This window comes from Mesoplodon densirostris, chromosome 13, assembly GCF_025265405.1.
Source record: "Mesoplodon densirostris isolate mMesDen1 chromosome 13, mMesDen1 primary haplotype, whole genome shotgun sequence".
Lineage (NCBI taxonomy): Eukaryota > Metazoa > Chordata > Mammalia > Artiodactyla > Ziphiidae > Mesoplodon > Mesoplodon densirostris.
Genome location: NC_082673.1, coordinates 1,022,938 through 1,041,608, shown reverse-complemented (window position 1 = coordinate 1,041,608; position 18,671 = coordinate 1,022,938). Strand labels below are relative to the sequence as shown.

The following is an 18,671-nucleotide window of genomic DNA, read 5'->3' as shown; positions in this document are numbered from 1 at the left end:
CCTTATTTTTCTCCTAAAGGGGACCTACCCCACTGCTCTGGATCCAAAGGCACTTCTTTTTGGAATACTGAACAGCATAAAAGAAAGAGCCTGGAACTAAAGACAGGACTGAAGTAAGACATCACCGCAAGATGGCACTGCTCTAGTGTCCCTGGAAGCAGCGTCGGGGGCGCGGGGCTCGCGGGGCGCTAAGCGTGGAGCTCCCGGGCGCTCGTGGGCTTTCCGGGGGCGCGGAGCTCTCGCGCACTCGTGGTTCCCAGCTTCCCCCGGCCCTAGGCACGCGGGGTTGGAGAGCGCCCCCCGGACCCGGAGGAACCCCGCGGGGCAGCGTCTCCAACCACGCCATCCCCGCGATCGGGAAGCCGCGAGACCCTAATTCCCTGAAGCCGCGGGGGAGCGCCCCCGGGCCCTAGTCCGCGCGCTGGCCCGGGCGCCGTTCTGGTTCCGCCCCGACTCCGCGGGCGCGGAGGCCCCGACCCACCAGCAGGAAGGAGGAGGCGCGGCCGAGGGAGGGTCGTTCCCGGCAGCGCTGCGCGGGCCGGGCCGGCGGGCAGGAAGCACGGGGGAGGCGCGCGGGCGGGGGTCCCGCGGTCCTCGGCCGGGGCGGGGCGGGGCGTGCGCGTCAGTCCGGCTAGAAAAGGCGGCGCCCGGCCCGCCCGGGGACCGCGCTCGCCGTCGGCCCGACGCCGCCATGAGCGCCGCGCTCTTCAGCCTGGACGGCCCGGCGCGCGGCGCGCCCTGGACTGCGGAGCCCGCCGCCTTCTACGAGCCCGGCCGCGCGGGGAAGCTGGGTCGCGGAGCCGAGCCGGCCGCGCCCGCCATGTACGACGACGAGAGCGCTATCGACTTCAGCGCCTACATCGACTCCATGGCCGCCGTGCCCACCCTGGAGCTGTGCCACGACGAGCTCTTTGCCGACCTCTTCAACAGCAACCACAAGGCGGGCGCCCTGGAGCTGCTGCCCGGGGGCCCCGCGCGCCCCGCGGGCCCCGGCCCCGCGCCGCGACCGCTCAAGCGCGAGCCCGACTGGGGCGACGGCGACGCGCCCGGCTCGCTGCTGCCCGCGCAGGTGGCCGCGTGCGCGCAAACGGTGGTGAGCCTGGCGGCCGCCGCGCAGCCCACGCCGCCCGCGTCGCCCGAGCCGCCGCGCCGCAGCCCCGCGCCCTCAGCTCCCGGGGCGGCGCGCGACAAGGGAGCGGGCAAGCGGGGCCCGGACCGCGGCAGCCCCGAGTACCGGCAGCGGCGGGAGCGCAACAACATCGCCGTGCGCAAGAGCCGCGACAAGGCCAAGCGGCGCAACCAGGAGATGCAGCAGAAGCTGGTGGAGCTTTCGGCCGAGAACGAGAAGCTACAGCAGCGCGTGGAGCAGCTCACGCGGGACCTGGCCGGCCTCCGGCGCTTCTTCAAGCAGCTGCCCGGCGCGCCCTTCTTGCCCGGCGCGGGGGCGGCGGACGCGCGGTGACGCGGGGGGCGTGCGGGCTGCGGCCGCAGTGCCTGGAACCGCCGGGCCGGACCCCCGGGCTGGGCCGGGACTCGGACAGCTGCCGCGTGGACCCTAAGTGACTGTGACGGCAGCTTCTCTGCATCCTACGCCCGAGGAGGCAGCTAAGGTACCTTCGTGAAGGGGACGATTCGGACAAACCTCTGTACTGTAGACACGAGGGAAAGACCGAGCATGCTCACCTTTTTATACTGATTTTTACAGCATTTGTAAGAATAAAGGCGCGTTAGACCCACCTTGAGTCCTGCGCCGGGGAGGGCGCGTCTGGCTGGTGTGCGCCCCGGGGCCGGGTTCCTGCAAGACCGTCGCTTTGCTTCTCCAACAGGCCAAACTCCACCTGCGGACGTGCCGGTTAACTTGCCGAGCGAGACCCGCTCGGGTGGAAGGCGCCCCGGAAACGTGTCGGAAACCGGCCGGAGCGGGTCCCACCTCGAGTCGGAGGCAGGGAGAGGAGGGCTCAGGTTATCCGAAAACCAGTCCCACTCATTTTGGCTTTCATGGGATTTGCTTTCACTTTCCTCCGTCCTGTAGACAGCTTCAAGTAGATTTTCAAAGTGCATAAAGTACACAAGTCATACAGGAGATGGAAAGGACGGTCACAAAGCTACTTAAAAGCGGCTGCCTTGCCGGCACTGATAATGCTTCAAGGCTTAATCTGGACGAATAAAGAAAGCCGTTGCCTTTCCCCCACGAGAGTGGGTACTAGGCAGCCTTCTTTGCTCTTGGCTGCTACGTCTGTATTATGTAATTAGTTAACCGTGGGCTGTCATGATTATACTGTCATAAGGGAGGAAACGCAAAATCTTTAGTGTCCAGAGATAATTAATCCATGGTTTTACTTTTAACTCAGATCTCTGCCAACAAGGTGAACGATTACCCAGCTCTCCTGCGGCCGCGTAATCCTGTGCAGTGCCCGGCAGGACTAACCAGACCTGTCAGTCTCTCCGTAAGGAGCTATCATCAGGCCAGTCGCTTTATCTCTACATTATGGGAAACAGTTTTACCTCTGACATAGTTCCCCAGAACATTTTCCAAAAAATACTGAACTGCAGAACGCTTAGGCTGGACACTGACTGTGCAGCAGTAATAGGACAATAGAGGACAAAGGTTTACACTCGGCAGGGTAATTCTTTGGGGAAATGTTAAAAGAAATATAAGAAAAACACGTTGAATCATTGTAAAATTTGAACACTTTAGAATTACAGTAGAACAAAACTTTTTCTACTATATTATTGTCTAAGGCAAATACAAAATGAAAACCTCAAGCTTATTTAAGCTCTATCGTGTTCCTAAATTTGCAGAAAGGCAATAAAAATATATATCATCGCAGAAAGAAGTACTTTGATTTACAGTTTACAAAGCCATTTTACTAACATTTGCCCTAATTGAAGTTCCACTTCAAGATCATAAAGTACATTCACTCTGCCTAGAGTTAACGAATAACTACCGAACCATCACCACTCGCAGCCACTGTGTAAAGTTCACGGATCCTGCGGCTGCCACCGGTGTGCTGAAGGGGCTCCCCCCTCGCTCAGGAGTTCCACCTCCTCCAATCCCACGCAGCTGGCCGGGCGGGTGGTGATGGACCGGACGAAACAGGTTATCGGCCCCACCTCCTTTCCGAGGACACTCCTCACCTCGTAACTCTGCAGGGATAAGAGGCAGGCTGGTTAAAGCAAACAGCCCTGGGCATGCAGTTCCCATCGGCTCAGGACACCAAAGACAGAGCAGAAGGCCCTTCCCTGGCCCATGACCCCTCTCCAGAGGCGAGAACAGGCTGCAATAACAGCAAAGGAAGGAACTGCTTTTTTCTGGTAGCCGAGTTAGTTTTTACAAAAGAACCTTAAAAATATCTGTGATCGATGTTTGTTAGTGGGCGCAAGGACGTGCATCTCCCAGCTGGCCGTCCTAGGAGAGAAACTGGGGGGAAAGCACATGGGAAGGGCCATGCCCTGCGTCCCAGCAGGAGGCACACATCACGCCGGCCGCTGCATCCCACTTCCCCACTCGAGCAACACTTCTGGTCAAAGGACTTCCTTTGCCCCAAACTTCCCTCCTTAACAGGATCCCATTTCTCTCAGAAATTACAGTTACACTGTAATTTATCTCAGTTACACTGAGCTAAACACCTCTTCCTATGCCACAGAAAGCCCTTCCTTCACATTGTTGGATGGCTATCTTAGGGAACTGGTTAATTGTGGGCAAGTTTCATTTCTACACGGGAATGTAGAGCCATGGGCGGCAGGGGCCCCAGGTGAGCAGGCTGGGAAGGTGTGCTGTGCCCTCCTGGTCTCCGTGGATCACACCTCAGAACGGTTTCTTTTGGGGGTGGGGCTGAAAATAAAGAGGTTTATTGGTCTTTATCAGAGACTGAAGCCCTAGAAGGTCACGTGTTCTTTCGGAAACTCCTTTGCTGCCACTTGCAGAGTAACGTCAGGAGTACCTCTCAGCCCTCCTCTGTGCCAGACACTTGATGGGCGTCTGTGGCGACTGAGCTCACTGCTAACTTGCCCCTCCACCATTAGTGTCTTGGCAGAGGGGACTCGGGGCGGGGGGGCGGGTGTCAGGCAACATGGCCAAAGCTGGCATGTCTGTAGCTCCTTGACAGGCACCTCGCTGCCCTCCCCCTGGGTCCAGGCTGGGCGGCCAACTGGCTTCTCGTGAACAGAGTGGGAGGGGAGGGGCACTGAGTGTGTCCCAGGCTCGGTCAGGACCGGGGCCCATCTTCTGCCCGGCTCGGGACCCAGACACATGCTGCGAGGGCGTCCAGGCCATGTGGGTGTCTGGCCAGAGCCCGGGAAGGTCCCAGCCGACAGGAGCACAGCAGCCAGCCGGGGACTGAAGGGCCTCCTGGGACACCAGCCCAGCTTTGGGGCACCAGCTGCTGCCCCGTGGAGCCTCGTCCAGACTGCAGGTCTGTGTGCAGAATCGGTGTGGAAGCACCGAGCCTTGAGACGGCTCATTCTGAAGCAGTGAACGTCCAGATGGGTCTGGGGTGTGGACGCTGCCCTAAAGCCAGCTCACCGTGGTGCCTGTCTTCCCGCCTACGAGACAGGCACGGCCTCCCCACCATGGCTCGCAGGGAGCTGCGGCTTTCCTGGTGGCACGCCGGGTGAAGCGGGGCTGAGAGTCGCCGGCCCAGGCAGACGGAGAGAGGGAGGGAGAGGATGCGACTGGACAGTGGGGAGGCCTCCCGTGGCCAAGACGTCAAGGTCACTCCCAGGGCTTCTATGGAGCCCACGATGGCAGGAAGGCGACAGTGACGCCGGGGAGGGCAGTTCCCACCCAGGGGCGGGAGGACGCCGTGATGCTGGACGCGCTGTGTCGGCTCTGAGGGCCGCACCTGCGCGTGGGCGTGGGCCCAGGCGGCCAGGTACAAGCGTGGGCCTCAGCGTTGGAAAAAAAGTCCGCGGAAACCCTCTTTTTAAAGTGTCAGGGTTGGCAGCTACAGTTTTCGATAATAACTGTATCGTTTATAAATGGACATTACACTATACCTTATATTTGGGGGAAGTTAAGACGGAAAAGTTAAAACAATCACACCAGCAAACTCACACATGCCGGTCATATGAACGCGCGCGTGTGTGTAAAATGTGCCTCTATTTTAAAGGCACGTGTGTGTGCCGGACCGGAAGTGGCGCATTTTGTTCCGGGAGTGGAGCCACGGTTCTCGTGGAAAGTCCTCATCTGATTCTCTGGATTTTGGCAAATGTACCTTCTCACCCTGAAAGCCGACAGAATCCAGATGAGCCTCATGGCCGATGTCCCCGGGAGGTCTCTCCTACAGGTAGGAAGGAAGGTGTCTGCTTCCCTCCAGGTCAGCGTAAAGCCTGAGAACCCACCGGGCGTAGACCGGGGGGCGGTAGCGGGGGGTGGGGAGCTCGGTGCCCCCCAGTCCTACCGGCCTCGCCTCTGACAGCAGAGCAGCCATGCAGGGTCACCGAGGCGCTCGCCAACCAGGCCGCACGCCCGCCTCTTGCATGTCTAGGAGCAGCGGGAGTTTACTGTGGGGGAGGCACAGCCTGCCTCCACCCGAAGCGACACGTGAATGCGGGTTCCTGCCAGGTCCCCGGATGGAGCAGGTGGCTGAGGGCCACCCTCCTGGGAGCCGGGGGCCCAGGGACGGCAGGTGCTCTGGGCGCCGTCCCTGGGCGTTCAGCCATGCGCTTTGCTGGGTTCGCTTCGCTGGGTTCTCCTTAAGCAGCATTCCCCCAGCACCCTCCAGAGGAACGTGTTCTCCGATGACCCGGATCTGCCGGCTTTAGTGCCTGTTTGCAGCCCCACCTTGGAACCCACTCCATCAGCGTCACCTAAGCACCCACAGTCCCAGGAACCGCGGCCTCACCACCCGTGAAACGCAGGACTCCATGAGAGCACACCACACACGAGGCCCCTGCTGGCCCCACCCGGGCTGGCCACCCTGCAGGTGGTGAGCAGAGCGTCGGCCCCGCCCTGCGGGTGTCTCTGCATCCGGCAGAGAGCGTGCCCCGGGCCTGCCCCGACGCCTCCCAGGCAGCGTGGGCTGTGCCCACGGGGATGCTGGGGAGGAGGTGAGGTGGCACGCGGACAGTGGGCAGCACGGTGCCCGGCCCACCACAAACGCTTACTTACACGGTACTGTCACACAGTCAGGCACACTTGTCTATAAGCCCTCCTACAGCCTGGTTCAAACATCAATCCCCACCACGCGCCAGCCCCGCGGACGAAGGTTTGCACTGCGGGGGTCACCGAGTTGCTCTCAAGAGATGCGTGAGGCCAGGAATCAGAGCTGGAACCAAAGTCAGACCAGGGATCCTTAAAGGTTCTGTGCACAGGTTTGTCCACATTCCAATTTACTCCAAACTCTGACATCCGGTGCACATGAAAGAGTGTTAAGGGCTGCTTCTCCCCCGACACCCCAAGCCCAGGAGGGGCTGGGACAGGACTGGCAAGCGGCCGGGAGAGCAGCCTGGGAGCCTCCAAATTCGGGCTGGCATCAGAGCTGGCATTTCGCTTTGGGAACCCATCAGAAAGTTCTGCAAGTGTGAGCCTCCCCTTTCACGGCAGTCTCACGAGCTGGCCCATGTCTGCCACCTGGATGTGGATCCCAGCAGGGCACAGACACAGCACTCTCTCCAGGGCTCGGTGATTCCACAGGCCACTTGCGGGGCTTTCACATGGCTCTGACAAGGACAGGCCTCTCTCGTTCATGAGGCCAAAGGTGAGGCACGTGGCGTGTGTGCTCAGGTGGTGCTTTCTTTGAGGAGCGAGCACGCCTCACACCTCTTTACAAAGCTCACCACAGTAACAGGGCAGATCTGAGAAATAACAGTAAAAGTTTCCAGGCACTCAGACTAGAGAATACCCAGCAATTTAAAAAAATGTGTGTCTCAGGTAATTGTCCTATTAACGTGAAACCATGGCAGGAGGTTTAACTTGAAACCCCAAGACCGACTTACCATAATCAAAGCTGGGGGACAGATTCGTGTGTCTACTGCAAGACCGATCAGAAAATAACCTCGATTCCAAAAGGGAAAGGATCTTGTTAGCAGACTCGGGCGTGAGTCAGAGAGGAAACAGAAGGCCTAGCCGAGTCTCGGGAGAGTCCGGACTCTCAGCTCGCACATGGCACACGGAGGGCCCTTGCAGCCAAGGGACACGGGGGAGGAGAGTAAGGACACAAACCTGGGCTGGGCGCCCCAACTTACCCCGTCCTCGCAGGCGGCAAACCTCAGGAGCGAAGAGATACTGCGCTGCAGCAGCTGCAAGAACAGCCACGGGCGGGGTCAGGACCCCAACCCCGCTTACCCGGAACGATCCCCCACCGAGACCTGACATGTGGCTCTAAGCCACCAGCTTCCATCGCAGAGCCTTAAGTCAGACAGGGGAGGGCTGCGGCCCCTCGGGGGAGCCCTGCCCCCTTTCCCAGGAAAAGAGCAGGAGATGCAGCCCTGGCCCGGCCGCGGGTGAAGGGGGCATGCAGTGGGTGGACGCGGATGCACGAGCCCCCGCTGGTTCCTACCTTGACCCTCACTGTGCACTGGGGTCGCAAGGGGCAGTCCAGGAAGACCTGCAGGTGCCTTCTGAGGAGGGGAGAGGTGACCACGCGGGAGCAGTCCCCACAGGAGAAGGCGCCCCTGTTGTTCGGAAACAAGAAGGCACAGAGCGCGGGAGCCTGGCGGCGGGCAGACACACAGACATTCCCTGCGCGCGAGCGAGTGTCCGCCTGCCGTGTTAGAGGGGGGCTCAGAAACCCGGCTCCTGGAACAGGTCCCAAGCAGCCTGGGCTCTGCGGTCGCAGTGCCCGGAGTGGGGGCCCCCCGGCTGAGCACGCGGCCAACAAGGGGAAGGGCCGGACCGGCCAACCTGCTCCCACCAGCAGCGTCTCTGCTCCTTCCTGCTTCCAAGGAAGGCCCGTCCAGGCCACCACCTGTGAGGCGTCAAGAGGCAGGAACGTGACGGCACGCCCTGTGCACGTGCCTCCGACAGTCACGGGGGGGCCGGAGGTCCGGCTCCGAGGACGGGCCCCGGGCTGGGGGGCGGTGGGGCTGGGCAGGGGTGTCTGCTTGCAGAGGCCGGCTGTGCCGCCACCAAGTGTGTCTCACGTTCACGTTAGCCCCGGGTTCTTTTTCTCCCTCCTGATAACAGAGAAGCTGAGGAAACCTGGCTCTTCTCTCTTTTAAGACAGGAAGAGCCTCGGGGAACAGCAGAACCCCAGTCGTGAGGAGAGAAAACACGGCGCCCGGCCTCCTCCTGCAGCTTGGCCGCTCCGTGTGCCCTGGGCCTGGCCCCCAGCCCGAAGCACAAGGCAGTGGGGTCCCGGGCTGCTGCTGCCGCTGCCCCTACCTGTCTTCCGGCCTCCGTTCCAGTCTCTCACCGCCACACAGGTCACATGCAGGCCACGAGCAGGCGGTGCTCTCGTCCACGGCGACCACAGCGCCTAGGCCCAAGGAAGCAGACCCGGGCTCAGAGGCGGCTGTCCCCCAACTTCTCTTTGCCCCTCAGGTCACAGACGGTAACATGAGGTGCCCCAGGTTTGCTTCTCATTTGTGAGTTTATATACATGTTCCTAAGCTTTTTATAATTTCCATTTATTGCACAAAATTACAACAAAGAGCAAGTTTTAAAGCTCAGGCATATTACTACCTAACCGAGTATTTTCATTTTTGCCTTTTTGCAACGTGCATGTTCTGAGGCCGTGACAAGCAGCCCATCCCTGCACCGTCTCGTCCTGCCCTTAAGCTGCTGCATGGCTGTCCCCTTAGGTCACGGTTCTCTCGGCCACTCTCCAGACTGGACACCAGGTCTCCAAACTGCCCTAGCCCGAGGCGGTGGGCGTCTATCTACCTGGCTCCTTCTGTGCTGGACCCTTCTCTTAGGATGCGCTCACAGAGTGGAGTTACTGCGTCCAAGCGCGTGAGCACAGAGATGGCGGAACCCCTTTCAGAGGTGCTTCCCACAGAACCTCCGACTCCTGCCGTCCACGCCCGCCCACTGCACTGACGCTCACATGCAGTATTTGCCTCCTGGACAGTAGGCTGGAATTCCACAGCTTAAGTTCCACTTCTTTGATACGGAAAGAGAAATATTCTTATTGGTTTGTCAGTATCTCTTCTTATGTGATTTCTCTGGTTCCCTCATTTCTTTTTTACTCCAACGTTTGTGATTTATTTATTCAACAAACAAATACATATACAATGCTCTTTAGTGTGGGATATACACATAGCACTTTGAACATAAGGGTAGATACCACAATCTACACTTTCATGGATGCCACAGTCAGGCTGGAAAAGCTGATACACAAATAACAAGTAAAAAGATCATGAAATATGGGAGAAAATATCTGCAAAAGACACTCTGATAAAGGACTGCTATCCAAAATATATTAAGAACTTTTAAAACTCAACAATAAAGGGACTTCCCTGGTGGTCCAGTGGTTAAGAATCCGCTTTCCAATACAGGGGCACGGGTTCGAGCCCTGGTTGGGAAACTAAGATCCCATATGCTGCGCAGCACAGCCCCACCCCACCCCCCAAAACAACAACAACAACAACAAAACTCAACAATAAGAATCAGAATAACCTGATTAAAAATTGGGCCAAAGACTTTAACAGACACCTCACCAGAGAAGATACAGAGACGGCAGAAAAGCATGTGAAAAGATGTTCAGCATCATGTCTTGAGGGAAATGCAAATGAACGCAGCAGTGAGACACCGCGACATACCTGTTAGACTGGCCAAAGCCCACACACTGACAGCACCAAGTGCTGGGGAGGAGGTGGAGCAGCGGGAACGCTCCTCATGGCTGGTGGGGATGCAGAATGGTGCAGCCACTTTGGAAGACAGTTCGGCAACTTCTTACAAAATTAAACACAGTCTTACCATACAATCAAACAATCACGCTCCTTGGTATTTACACAAAGGAGCTGAAAATGTATGTCCACATAAGCACCGGTGAATGGATACATAAGCTCTGGTTCATCTAGGAAGTGGAATGTTATTCAATGATTTTTTTTTCTTTTTTTTTTTTGCGGTACACGGGCCTCTCACTGTTGTGGCCTTTCCCGTTGCGGAGCACAGGCTCCGGACGCGCAGGCTCAGCGGCCTTGGCTCACGGGCCCAGCCACTCCGCGGCATGTGAGATCTTCCCGGACCGGGGCACGAACCCCTGTCCCCTGCATCGGCAGGCGGACTCTCAACCACTGCGCCACCAGGGAAGCCCTATTCAATGATTTTTAAAAAATGAGTTCTCAAGCCGTGAAAAGACATGAAGGGACCTTAAATGCATATTACTAAGTGAAAAAAGCCAAGCTCAAAAGGCTACACACTGTATGATTCCAACTACAGGACATACTGGAAAAAGCAAAACTATACAGATGGTGAAAAGATCAGTGGTTTCTGGGTATTAAGCGGGAGAGAGGGCTGAAGAGGTGGAACACAGAGGATTTCAGGCCAGGGAAACTATTCCGTATGACGCTGTCATGATGGCTACATGTCCTAAGTGTGTCTAAATCCATAAAATGACAACACCAAGAGTGAACCCTGCTGTAAACTATGCACTCTGGATGATGATGACCTGTCGATCAGGGTCATCAACTATCCGGGGGGAATGCTGACAGCGGGCGAGGCTGTGTGTGTGCGGGGGTGGGGGGACACGGAAAAGCTCTGTGCCTTCTGCTCGGTTTTGCTGTGAACCTAAAACTGCTCTAAAAAAATCAGTTTATTAAAGAAAACCATGAAGTAAATGCTAAATTGAGAAATGGAAAAGACCCCTCAGAGGTGTAAAAGAGAGGCCTCTAGGCTGGCCTAAGTGTCAGGGGAGACTTCCCGAAAGAATGGACCCGAGGAGGGGCTGAAGGTAGGGAGAGGCACAGGCCCACTCTTCACCCTGAGGTGGGGCTGGAGGCCAAACAGGCAGAAAGAAGAGGCAGGTGAGACCGCTGTGAAGTCCGCAGGCTGGCAGGCCAGGACCATCCAGGGTCTCGCTGGGGATTCTAGACTTGGTCTTGGAAGGGATGAGAAGCCAGAAAGGAATTTTAAACAGGGGATTGAGTTGGTCTGATTTTCTTGGAATGTGAAGCATTGTACATACCATCAAGATTCACTGCAAATCACAGACCATCCTTGTTGAAAAGTGGTGAAATTAGACTTTGAAAAAAAGGAAGATGTGACCTAAGTTTCCAGAAAGATAGAAGAGTCATCCTTCACACGCTTGGAGCAAAGAATTTCATTCTCCACTAGAACAAACATTAGGAGAAAACTTATTTGTAGAGGATAAAAGAGAATGACGAGAACTAGGTAGGCTCAGTTTATCAAAATGCGTTCATGCAATGCTTCCTTGAATGGCTTTTTAAAAATGAAAATAATATAGCTTGATTTTAAAAAGGCTGCCTAGCTAATTTCATTGTTCTTGCAAATCTAATCAACATTGAGTCAAAGCAATGAAAAGTCAAGCCAATAAGAGCTTATAATACAGCCGAAGGCGTGTCTTCATGAATGTCAAGAGTCCAGGTCGCAGGGAGGGCTCCCACCCAAGGGGGTGTCAGCACAGAGGCTCACACAGTCCTTGGCAGGTCTGCTAAATGAATTAAGAAAAAGAAGACTGCTACAAACCACAGTTCCCTTTACCCTAGAATATCTTTGGGTGTTAACAGCATTCACACTTACATGGGATGAAGCAATTTCCTTCCAATTAGGGAACAAGGCACGAGCTGAGGAAATACATTTCATCTGGGGTCTCCACACCACTGGCAATCCCTTCTGGCAACCCAGGGGACAGCTGGGAATTGTACTATTAACCTTTAGTATCTAGGACATTCACTTCAAGAAGCATCAGAAGGAAAACAACAACTGTTGTTAGGGTTTGAGAGTTCTGGCAAATCGCTGCAATTTGCTGTTAAAAGCCTTTACATTCTTTGTCTCATTTACAGAAACCTCTTGTAATGAGGCTTGGGAAGGTGAATCACATGTTTATGAAAACGACTTTGTAAAAGGTCCTTCCTGAGGGTCCTATCAGAAGCCCTCCGGCCCATCCTTCGTGGGCGGCCAGCTCTCTGTCCCCGCCCTTCTTTCTGGCTGAAAGAAGTTGGGGCTCAGGACCTTCTTCTAGGTCGAGGCCGACACCCGCTTTGAGGACAGGACTCTGCCCCATGTGTGACCGCACCCCCTGCACAGTGCAGGGAAGATCACCACCCACCAGCAAGCGGCAGATACAAAGTGTCAAGTGGGGCAAGGAAGAGAAAACCAACTGCAAAACTGTCCCCAAAAACAGACTGGAAGGAAGTCCCTGCAGCTCTGGGAGCCGACTTTCGGGGAGGGAGGTCGCGGGCGCCGTCACCTCCTGGAGACGTCTGCCTGGCAGGTGCTGCTGGTTCTCAGTGAGTGGCCGACGCACAGGCCGCTCCCTGCGTCCATCCCAGCTCTGCTCAGGGAACACGCCTGCTGTCCTGCCAGGTCCAGGCGGCCAAGGGAGACCCTGAGGCCAGCTGAGAGCCCTCCTGGGGCAGGCTGGGCAGGGCAGAGCACGGCTGAGGGGCTATCCTGGATTTGATGGAATCCAGTCTGGGCCAGCCCACGGCTGGCTGGAGGGCAGGGGGTCCCGTCCCTGTGTCCATCTGGGAGCTGGTTCCTGCATGGCCTCTGCCTTGGCTGGGGGCTCCTGTGTGGGAGGCTGGGCCAATCCCTGGTTTTTGCAGCTGGGCTTCGTCTTCTCTTAATCCCTAGTTAGCTGGGCCTCCTCGGAGGATCTGGCTGCATTGTGGTAACAGTCTGTACACATCCATCCGACCCACCTGCACGCCTGCAGGACGGCTTCAGAGAGACCCCCAGAGTGCGCAACGTTAAACTGGTAATGGAGGTAATGAAATGATACAGGTCAGAAACTGGACCTACATAAAGTAAAGGAAGGGCACTGGAAAAGGAATAAATGAGGGCAAAGTAAAATCTTTAACCTTTGTTGTCCTAAACTGATCTATAACAATGATGGGTTCAGTGTTATGCCTTGTGAGTAAGTGAAGTGAATGACAGCTGTTATAAGGGACTGAGGCAGAGATTGATAATGTGGCCACACCCTGAAGCAGGCAGTGTTATCTGAAAGTGGACTGGACTGGTTCTAAGTGTACACTGCAAACTCTAGGGCAACTACTAAAAATTTTTTCTAGAAGTATAATTGACACACTGAGAGGAGAAAATGGAATCATACAGAATGCTCAATTAAGATGAGAAAAGGCAGGGACTTCCCTGGCATCCAGTGGTTAGGACCTGGCGCTTCCACTGCCGAGGGCCTGGGTTTGATCCCTGGTTGGGGAACTAAGACCCCAGCTGGTGCAGCCAAGGGGGAAAAAAAGATGAGAAAAGGCAAGAAGAAAGTGGAAAACAAAAAAAGAAACAAGAGCAAGGAACAGAAAGCAAATATATGTATGATAGATCTTAACCCAATGATATAAATATTCACTTTAAATGTGAATGGTCTAAATATAAGAAAGAGACTCTTCAGAGCGGACAAAAACTGTGAGCCATCTCTACGGTGTCTACAAGAAATCTGCTTCAAACACAAAGACACACAGAGGTGAAAAGCAAAGGGATAGAAAAAGGTATATTATGCTCATGCTAATAAGAGAAAACTGGAGAGCTACATTAATTTCAGACACAGCTGACTTTGGAGCAAGGAAAGTCATCAGGGATCAGGAGGGGCATTACCTCATGGGAAAGGGGTCTGTTCTCCTAGGAGACGTATCTGTCCTTAATGTGTGTCTGCCTAACAACAGGCTGCTAAAACCACGTGAAGCCAACTGACAGAACTGCGAGGAGAGAAACAGACCCATGGCTGTATTTTATATATTGTGTTTGGAGACTTCAAGTCCCCTTACCAGTGACTGACAGATCCACAGGCAGAAAATCATAAAGACATAGTTGAACTGAGTAGCACCATCCCCGGTTCTGACTGATGTTTACAGACGCCTCCATCCGACAAGAGAAGGACACACCTTCCTCTCAAGCTCTCATGGGACATTCATCCATACAGGCCACATTCTGGGCCACAAAACACACCTTAACACATTTAAAGGTATAAAAATCACACTAAATATGCTCCTAAACCACAATGGAATTAAACAGAAATCAATAACAGAAAGATAACTGGAAAACCCCCAAATATTTGGAGATTAAACAATGCACTTCTAAATAACACGTGGGTCAAAGAAGAAATCTCAAGAGAAATTTTAAAATACCTTGAACTAAATGAAAACAAAAGCACATCAAAACTTGTGGGATGCAGCAAAAGCAGTGCTTAGAGAAGTTTACAGCACTAAATGTAAATATTAGAAAACATCTAAAATCGATAATCTAAGCTTTCATCTTAAGAAACAAGAAAAAGAGAAGCAAACTAAAACACAAAGTAAGGAGAACATAAGCAATAACAAAAATTAGAGCAGAAATCAATGACACTGAAAACAGGAAATCAATAGAAAAAAATCAAGAAACCCAAAAGTTGGTTCTTTGAAAAGGTCAATAAAAATTAATAAACTTCTAGCTAGGATAACCAAGGATAAAAGAAAGAAGAAACAAATTATTTATATCAGAAATGAAAGAGGGGCCGTCATTACTGATCCCATGGATCAGTAATAAAGGACAATAAAGGAATAATTAAAAGGATAATAAAGGAATGTCAGAAATAACTCTATGCACCCAAATTCAATAACTTAGGTGAAATGGACCAATTCCTTGAAAGACACAATCTGCAAAAACTCCCACAAGAAGAAACTAGTGATCTGAATAGGCCAAGACCTACAGGCACACCTCAGAGATACTGTGGGCTCGGATCCAGACCACTCACCACAGTAAAGCGAATACTGCCATAAAGCGAGTCACATGAATTTGGGGGGTTCCCAATGCATATAAAAGTTATGTCTACACTATACTGTAGTCTATTAAGTGTGCAATAAATACATTACGTCTAAAAAACCCCACTTAATTAAAGAATACTTAATTGCTAAACTATGCTAGCCATCATCTGGGCCTTCAGCAAGTCATAATGTTTTTGTAATAGTAGCATCAAACATCACTGACCACAGATCACTACAGCAAACATAATCATAATGAAAAAATCTGAAGTACTGCACAAATTACCAAAACGTGACACCAAGACACAAAGTGAGCAAATGCTGTTGAAAAATAGCACTGAAAGACTTGCTTGACAGACACAGAGTTGCCACAAAACTTCAATTTGTGAAAAATGCAGGATCTACCAAGCTCAATAAAACAAGGTAAGCCTATATTAAAGCAATTGAATCAATAATTCATAACCTTCCAAAACAGAAAGCACCAGGCCCAGATGGGTTCACTGATAAATTCTATCAAACATCTAAGAAAGGAATTATACCAACACTCTGTAATTTCTTCCATGAAGACAGTAGCAGAAGGAATATTTCCCAACTCATCCTCTGAGGACAGCATTCACCTAGTACCAAACCCAGATAAAGACATTACATGAAAGGAAAACTACAGACCAATATCTCTCATGAACATAGTTACAAAAGCCCTTAACAAGATATTAGCAATCTAATCCAACTATATAAAAAAAAGGATTATACCATGACCAAATGGGATTTGTTACAGGTTTATAAGGCTGGTTCAGTATTTAAAAAATCAATTACTGTAATTTATCATATCAACAGACTAAAGAAAAATCATATGATCATAACAATAGATGAAGAAAAAGTGTTGGACAAATCCGACACCCATTCATGATAAAAACTCTCGGGGCTTCCCTGGTGGTGCAGTGGTTGAGAGTCCGCCTGCCGATGCAGGGGACACGGGTTCGTGCCCCGGTCCGGGAGGATCCCACGTGCCACAGAGCGGCTGGGCCCATGAGCCGTGGCCGCTGAGCCTGCGTGTCTGGAGCCTGTGCTCTGCAACGAGAGAGGCCACAACAGTGAGAGGCCCGCATACCGCAAAAAAAAAAAAAAAAAAAAACAACTCTCAGTAGCCTAGGAATAGAGGGGGTTTCCACAACTTGGTAAAGAACATTTACAAAAAATCTACAGACAGAATAAACCAATAAAGAAGTTATGTGATTTAAGAAAGAATGAATCGAACCATTAGAAGGGAGGCCCAGGACAACAGTCGACAACAGAGCAACTAGTCAAGATTGGTTCAGAGGGACGGAAGGCTCCAGGAGAGAGATTACAAAGGAAAAGGATGACTCCAAAGATTTGTCACCGTTTTTGAGGATTTGGGAGAAAATTAGGGTGTAGGGCAGGCAGTGCTAGGAAAAGAAGAGTCAACATAAAACTCCATGAAAATAACCATAGAAGAAAGGATCTAGAGTGTATAGACTAGTTTCCCATTCAGCTAAAAGTATTTATATAGTCATAATAATAAAAATACCATTTTTAAAGATTTTTTTCATGTGGACCATTTTTAAAGTCATTATTTAATTTGTTACAATATTGCTTCTGATTTATGTTTTGTTTTTTTGGCCATGAGGCATGTGGGATCTTAGCTTCCCAACCAGGGATTGAACCCACACCCCTTGCACTGGAAGGCAAAGTCTTAACCACCAGACCACCAGGGAAGTCCCAAAATACCATTTATTGATTTTCATCCTTGAGGATCAACCTGTAGACAAAGTGCAAGGCTTTACAGCTACAGAACAGTATCGACCTTAGCAACACACAGAACCAACTGCAGGGGAAGGAAGAGAGCGGTGGGAGAAGAGCAGGGTTCTTTTCCTTCAATGTGGGGAATAAAGAGATTATCTTTAGCAGAAAAAACAACAAACAAACCAACCAACCCCCTACAGCTAACATCATTACCTAATGGTGAGAAAGAAAGTTGATGCTTTCTCCTTAAGATCAGCAACAGGGCAAGGAAGTCCCCTCTCACTGCTTCTATGCACCCTGGTGCTGGGAGTCCCAGTTTATGCGAGAGGCCAGAAAAGGAAATAAAATGTATACAGGTCGGGAATGAGGAAAAACACTGTCCTGTCCACAGATGACAGTTTTCTCTGTAGAATATCCCAAAGAATCAACAACAAAAAAATCTAGAACTACAAACATGTTTGTAGCTAGGTTGTAGGATACAAGGTTAAAATACAAAAGTCAATTGCTTTCCTATATACTAACAATAAACGAGGGAATTTGAAATTAAAAACACACAACACCATTTACATTAGCTAAAATAACTGAAATACTTAGCAAAATATGTACAAGATCTATATGAGGAAAAGTACAAAACTCTGCTGAAAGAAATCAACGGTGAGATACTCCATGTTTACGTACAGGAAGACTCAACAGTGTTAAGATGTACATTTTTTCTAAGTTGCTCTACAGATTCAACACCAATCAAAATCCTAGCAAGTTATTCTTGGATACCAACAAACCGATTTTTTTTTTTTTTTGCAGTACGTGGGCCTCTCACTGCTGTGGCCTCTCCTGCTGCGGAGCACTGGCTCCGGACGCGCAGGCCCAGCAGCCATGGCCCACGGGCTCAGCCGCTCCGCGGCACGTGGGATCCTCCTGGACCGGGGCACGAACACGTGTTCCCTGCATTGGCAGGCGGACTCTCAACCACTGCGCCACCAGGGAAGCCCCCAACAAACCGATTTTAAAGTTTATATGGAAGACAAAAAGACCTAGGATAGCCAAGACAATAATGAAGAACAACGCTGGAGGACTGACACACAACAGAGCTACCATAATCAGGACAGTGTTGTATCAGTGAAAGAACAAATAAATCAGTACAACAGAACAGAGAGCCTAGAAATAGACCCACATAAATATAGTCGACTGATCTTTGACATTTCAATAGAGAAAGGACAGCCTTTTCAACAGTGACAGAACTGACAAACACATGGGGAAAAAATGAATCCAGAAAGACCTCACACCTTTCACAAAAGTTAACTGAAAATGGATCACAGACTTAAGTGTAAAATGCAAAACTACAGAACTCCTAGAAGAAAACAGGAGAAAATCTGGATAACCCTGGATCGGACAACAAGTTTTTAGATACACTAAAAGCACAATTCATGAAAAAACAAAGTTGATGTTGGACTTCATTAAAATTAAAACTGGTCTTCAGACACTGTTAAGAAAATGAAGAGACAAGCCAAGGACAGGAAAAATTATTTGCAAAAGACCTATCTGACTAAGGACTGTTATCCAAAATATATGAAAAAACTCTTAAAACTCAACAAGAAGAAAACGAACAACCTGAATAAAAAATGAACCAAAGCCCTTCACAGACACCTCACCACAGAAGATATACAGATGGCAACTAAGCACATGAAAGACGCTCCACATCACATGTGGTCAGGGAAACACAAACTAAAATAGCAATGAGGCACCATCACACACCTGTTAGAATGGCTGACAATCTAAAGCCTTGAGAACACCAAACGCTGGTGAGGACGTGGAGCACAGGGGATGTGACCTGCCGCAGAGCTCTGCTCTGGGGGCACGAGGAGGACTCTGCTGGCCCAGCTCTCCCTCCACTGCCCAGGCGTCGCTCCATGGGTGGTGCTGGCCAGAGACCCTCCATCAACACTGCCCTTCTCCAGAGAGGCCACAGTGGACACTGGATCTCTCACCGTGGGCCACGCTTCCCGACACTGCCCTGTGGTCATCCTGTCTGCGCCGGGGGTGCCCAATCTCAGCCTCAGTTCTGTCCCTCGGAAGGGTTACCTTCTACGGAG

At 51.9% G+C, this 18,671-nt stretch overlaps 2 protein-coding genes across 3 annotated transcripts in view; one reads left to right on the top strand and one right to left on the bottom strand.

The window, feature by feature from the left end:
- Positions 1-651: 651 nt before the first annotated feature.
- On the top strand, positions 652-1,560 carry CEBPD (CCAAT enhancer binding protein delta). Its single transcript, XM_060116490.1, has one exon. It carries the CDS (start codon positions 692-694, stop codon positions 1,460-1,462), a length of 771 nt encoding a protein of 256 aa, XP_059972473.1. The 5' UTR covers positions 652-691; the 3' UTR covers positions 1,463-1,560.
- Positions 1,561-2,757: 1,197 nt separating this feature from the next.
- SPIDR (scaffold protein involved in DNA repair) overlaps positions 2,758-18,671 on the bottom strand; it is a 331,570-nt gene continuing 315,656 nt past the window's right edge. For both annotated transcript variants that reach the window (XM_060116489.1, XM_060116488.1), the window contains 4 exons: positions 8,327-8,420; positions 7,503-7,617; positions 7,189-7,242; positions 2,758-3,147 (listed from right to left, as the gene is read on the bottom strand). In XM_060116489.1, coding sequence (XP_059972472.1) covers positions 2,983-3,147; positions 7,189-7,242; positions 7,503-7,617; positions 8,327-8,420 — 428 coding nt within the window. In that variant the 3' untranslated portion in view covers positions 2,758-2,982. The remainder of the gene's footprint in view (positions 3,148-7,188; positions 7,243-7,502; positions 7,618-8,326; positions 8,421-18,671) is intronic.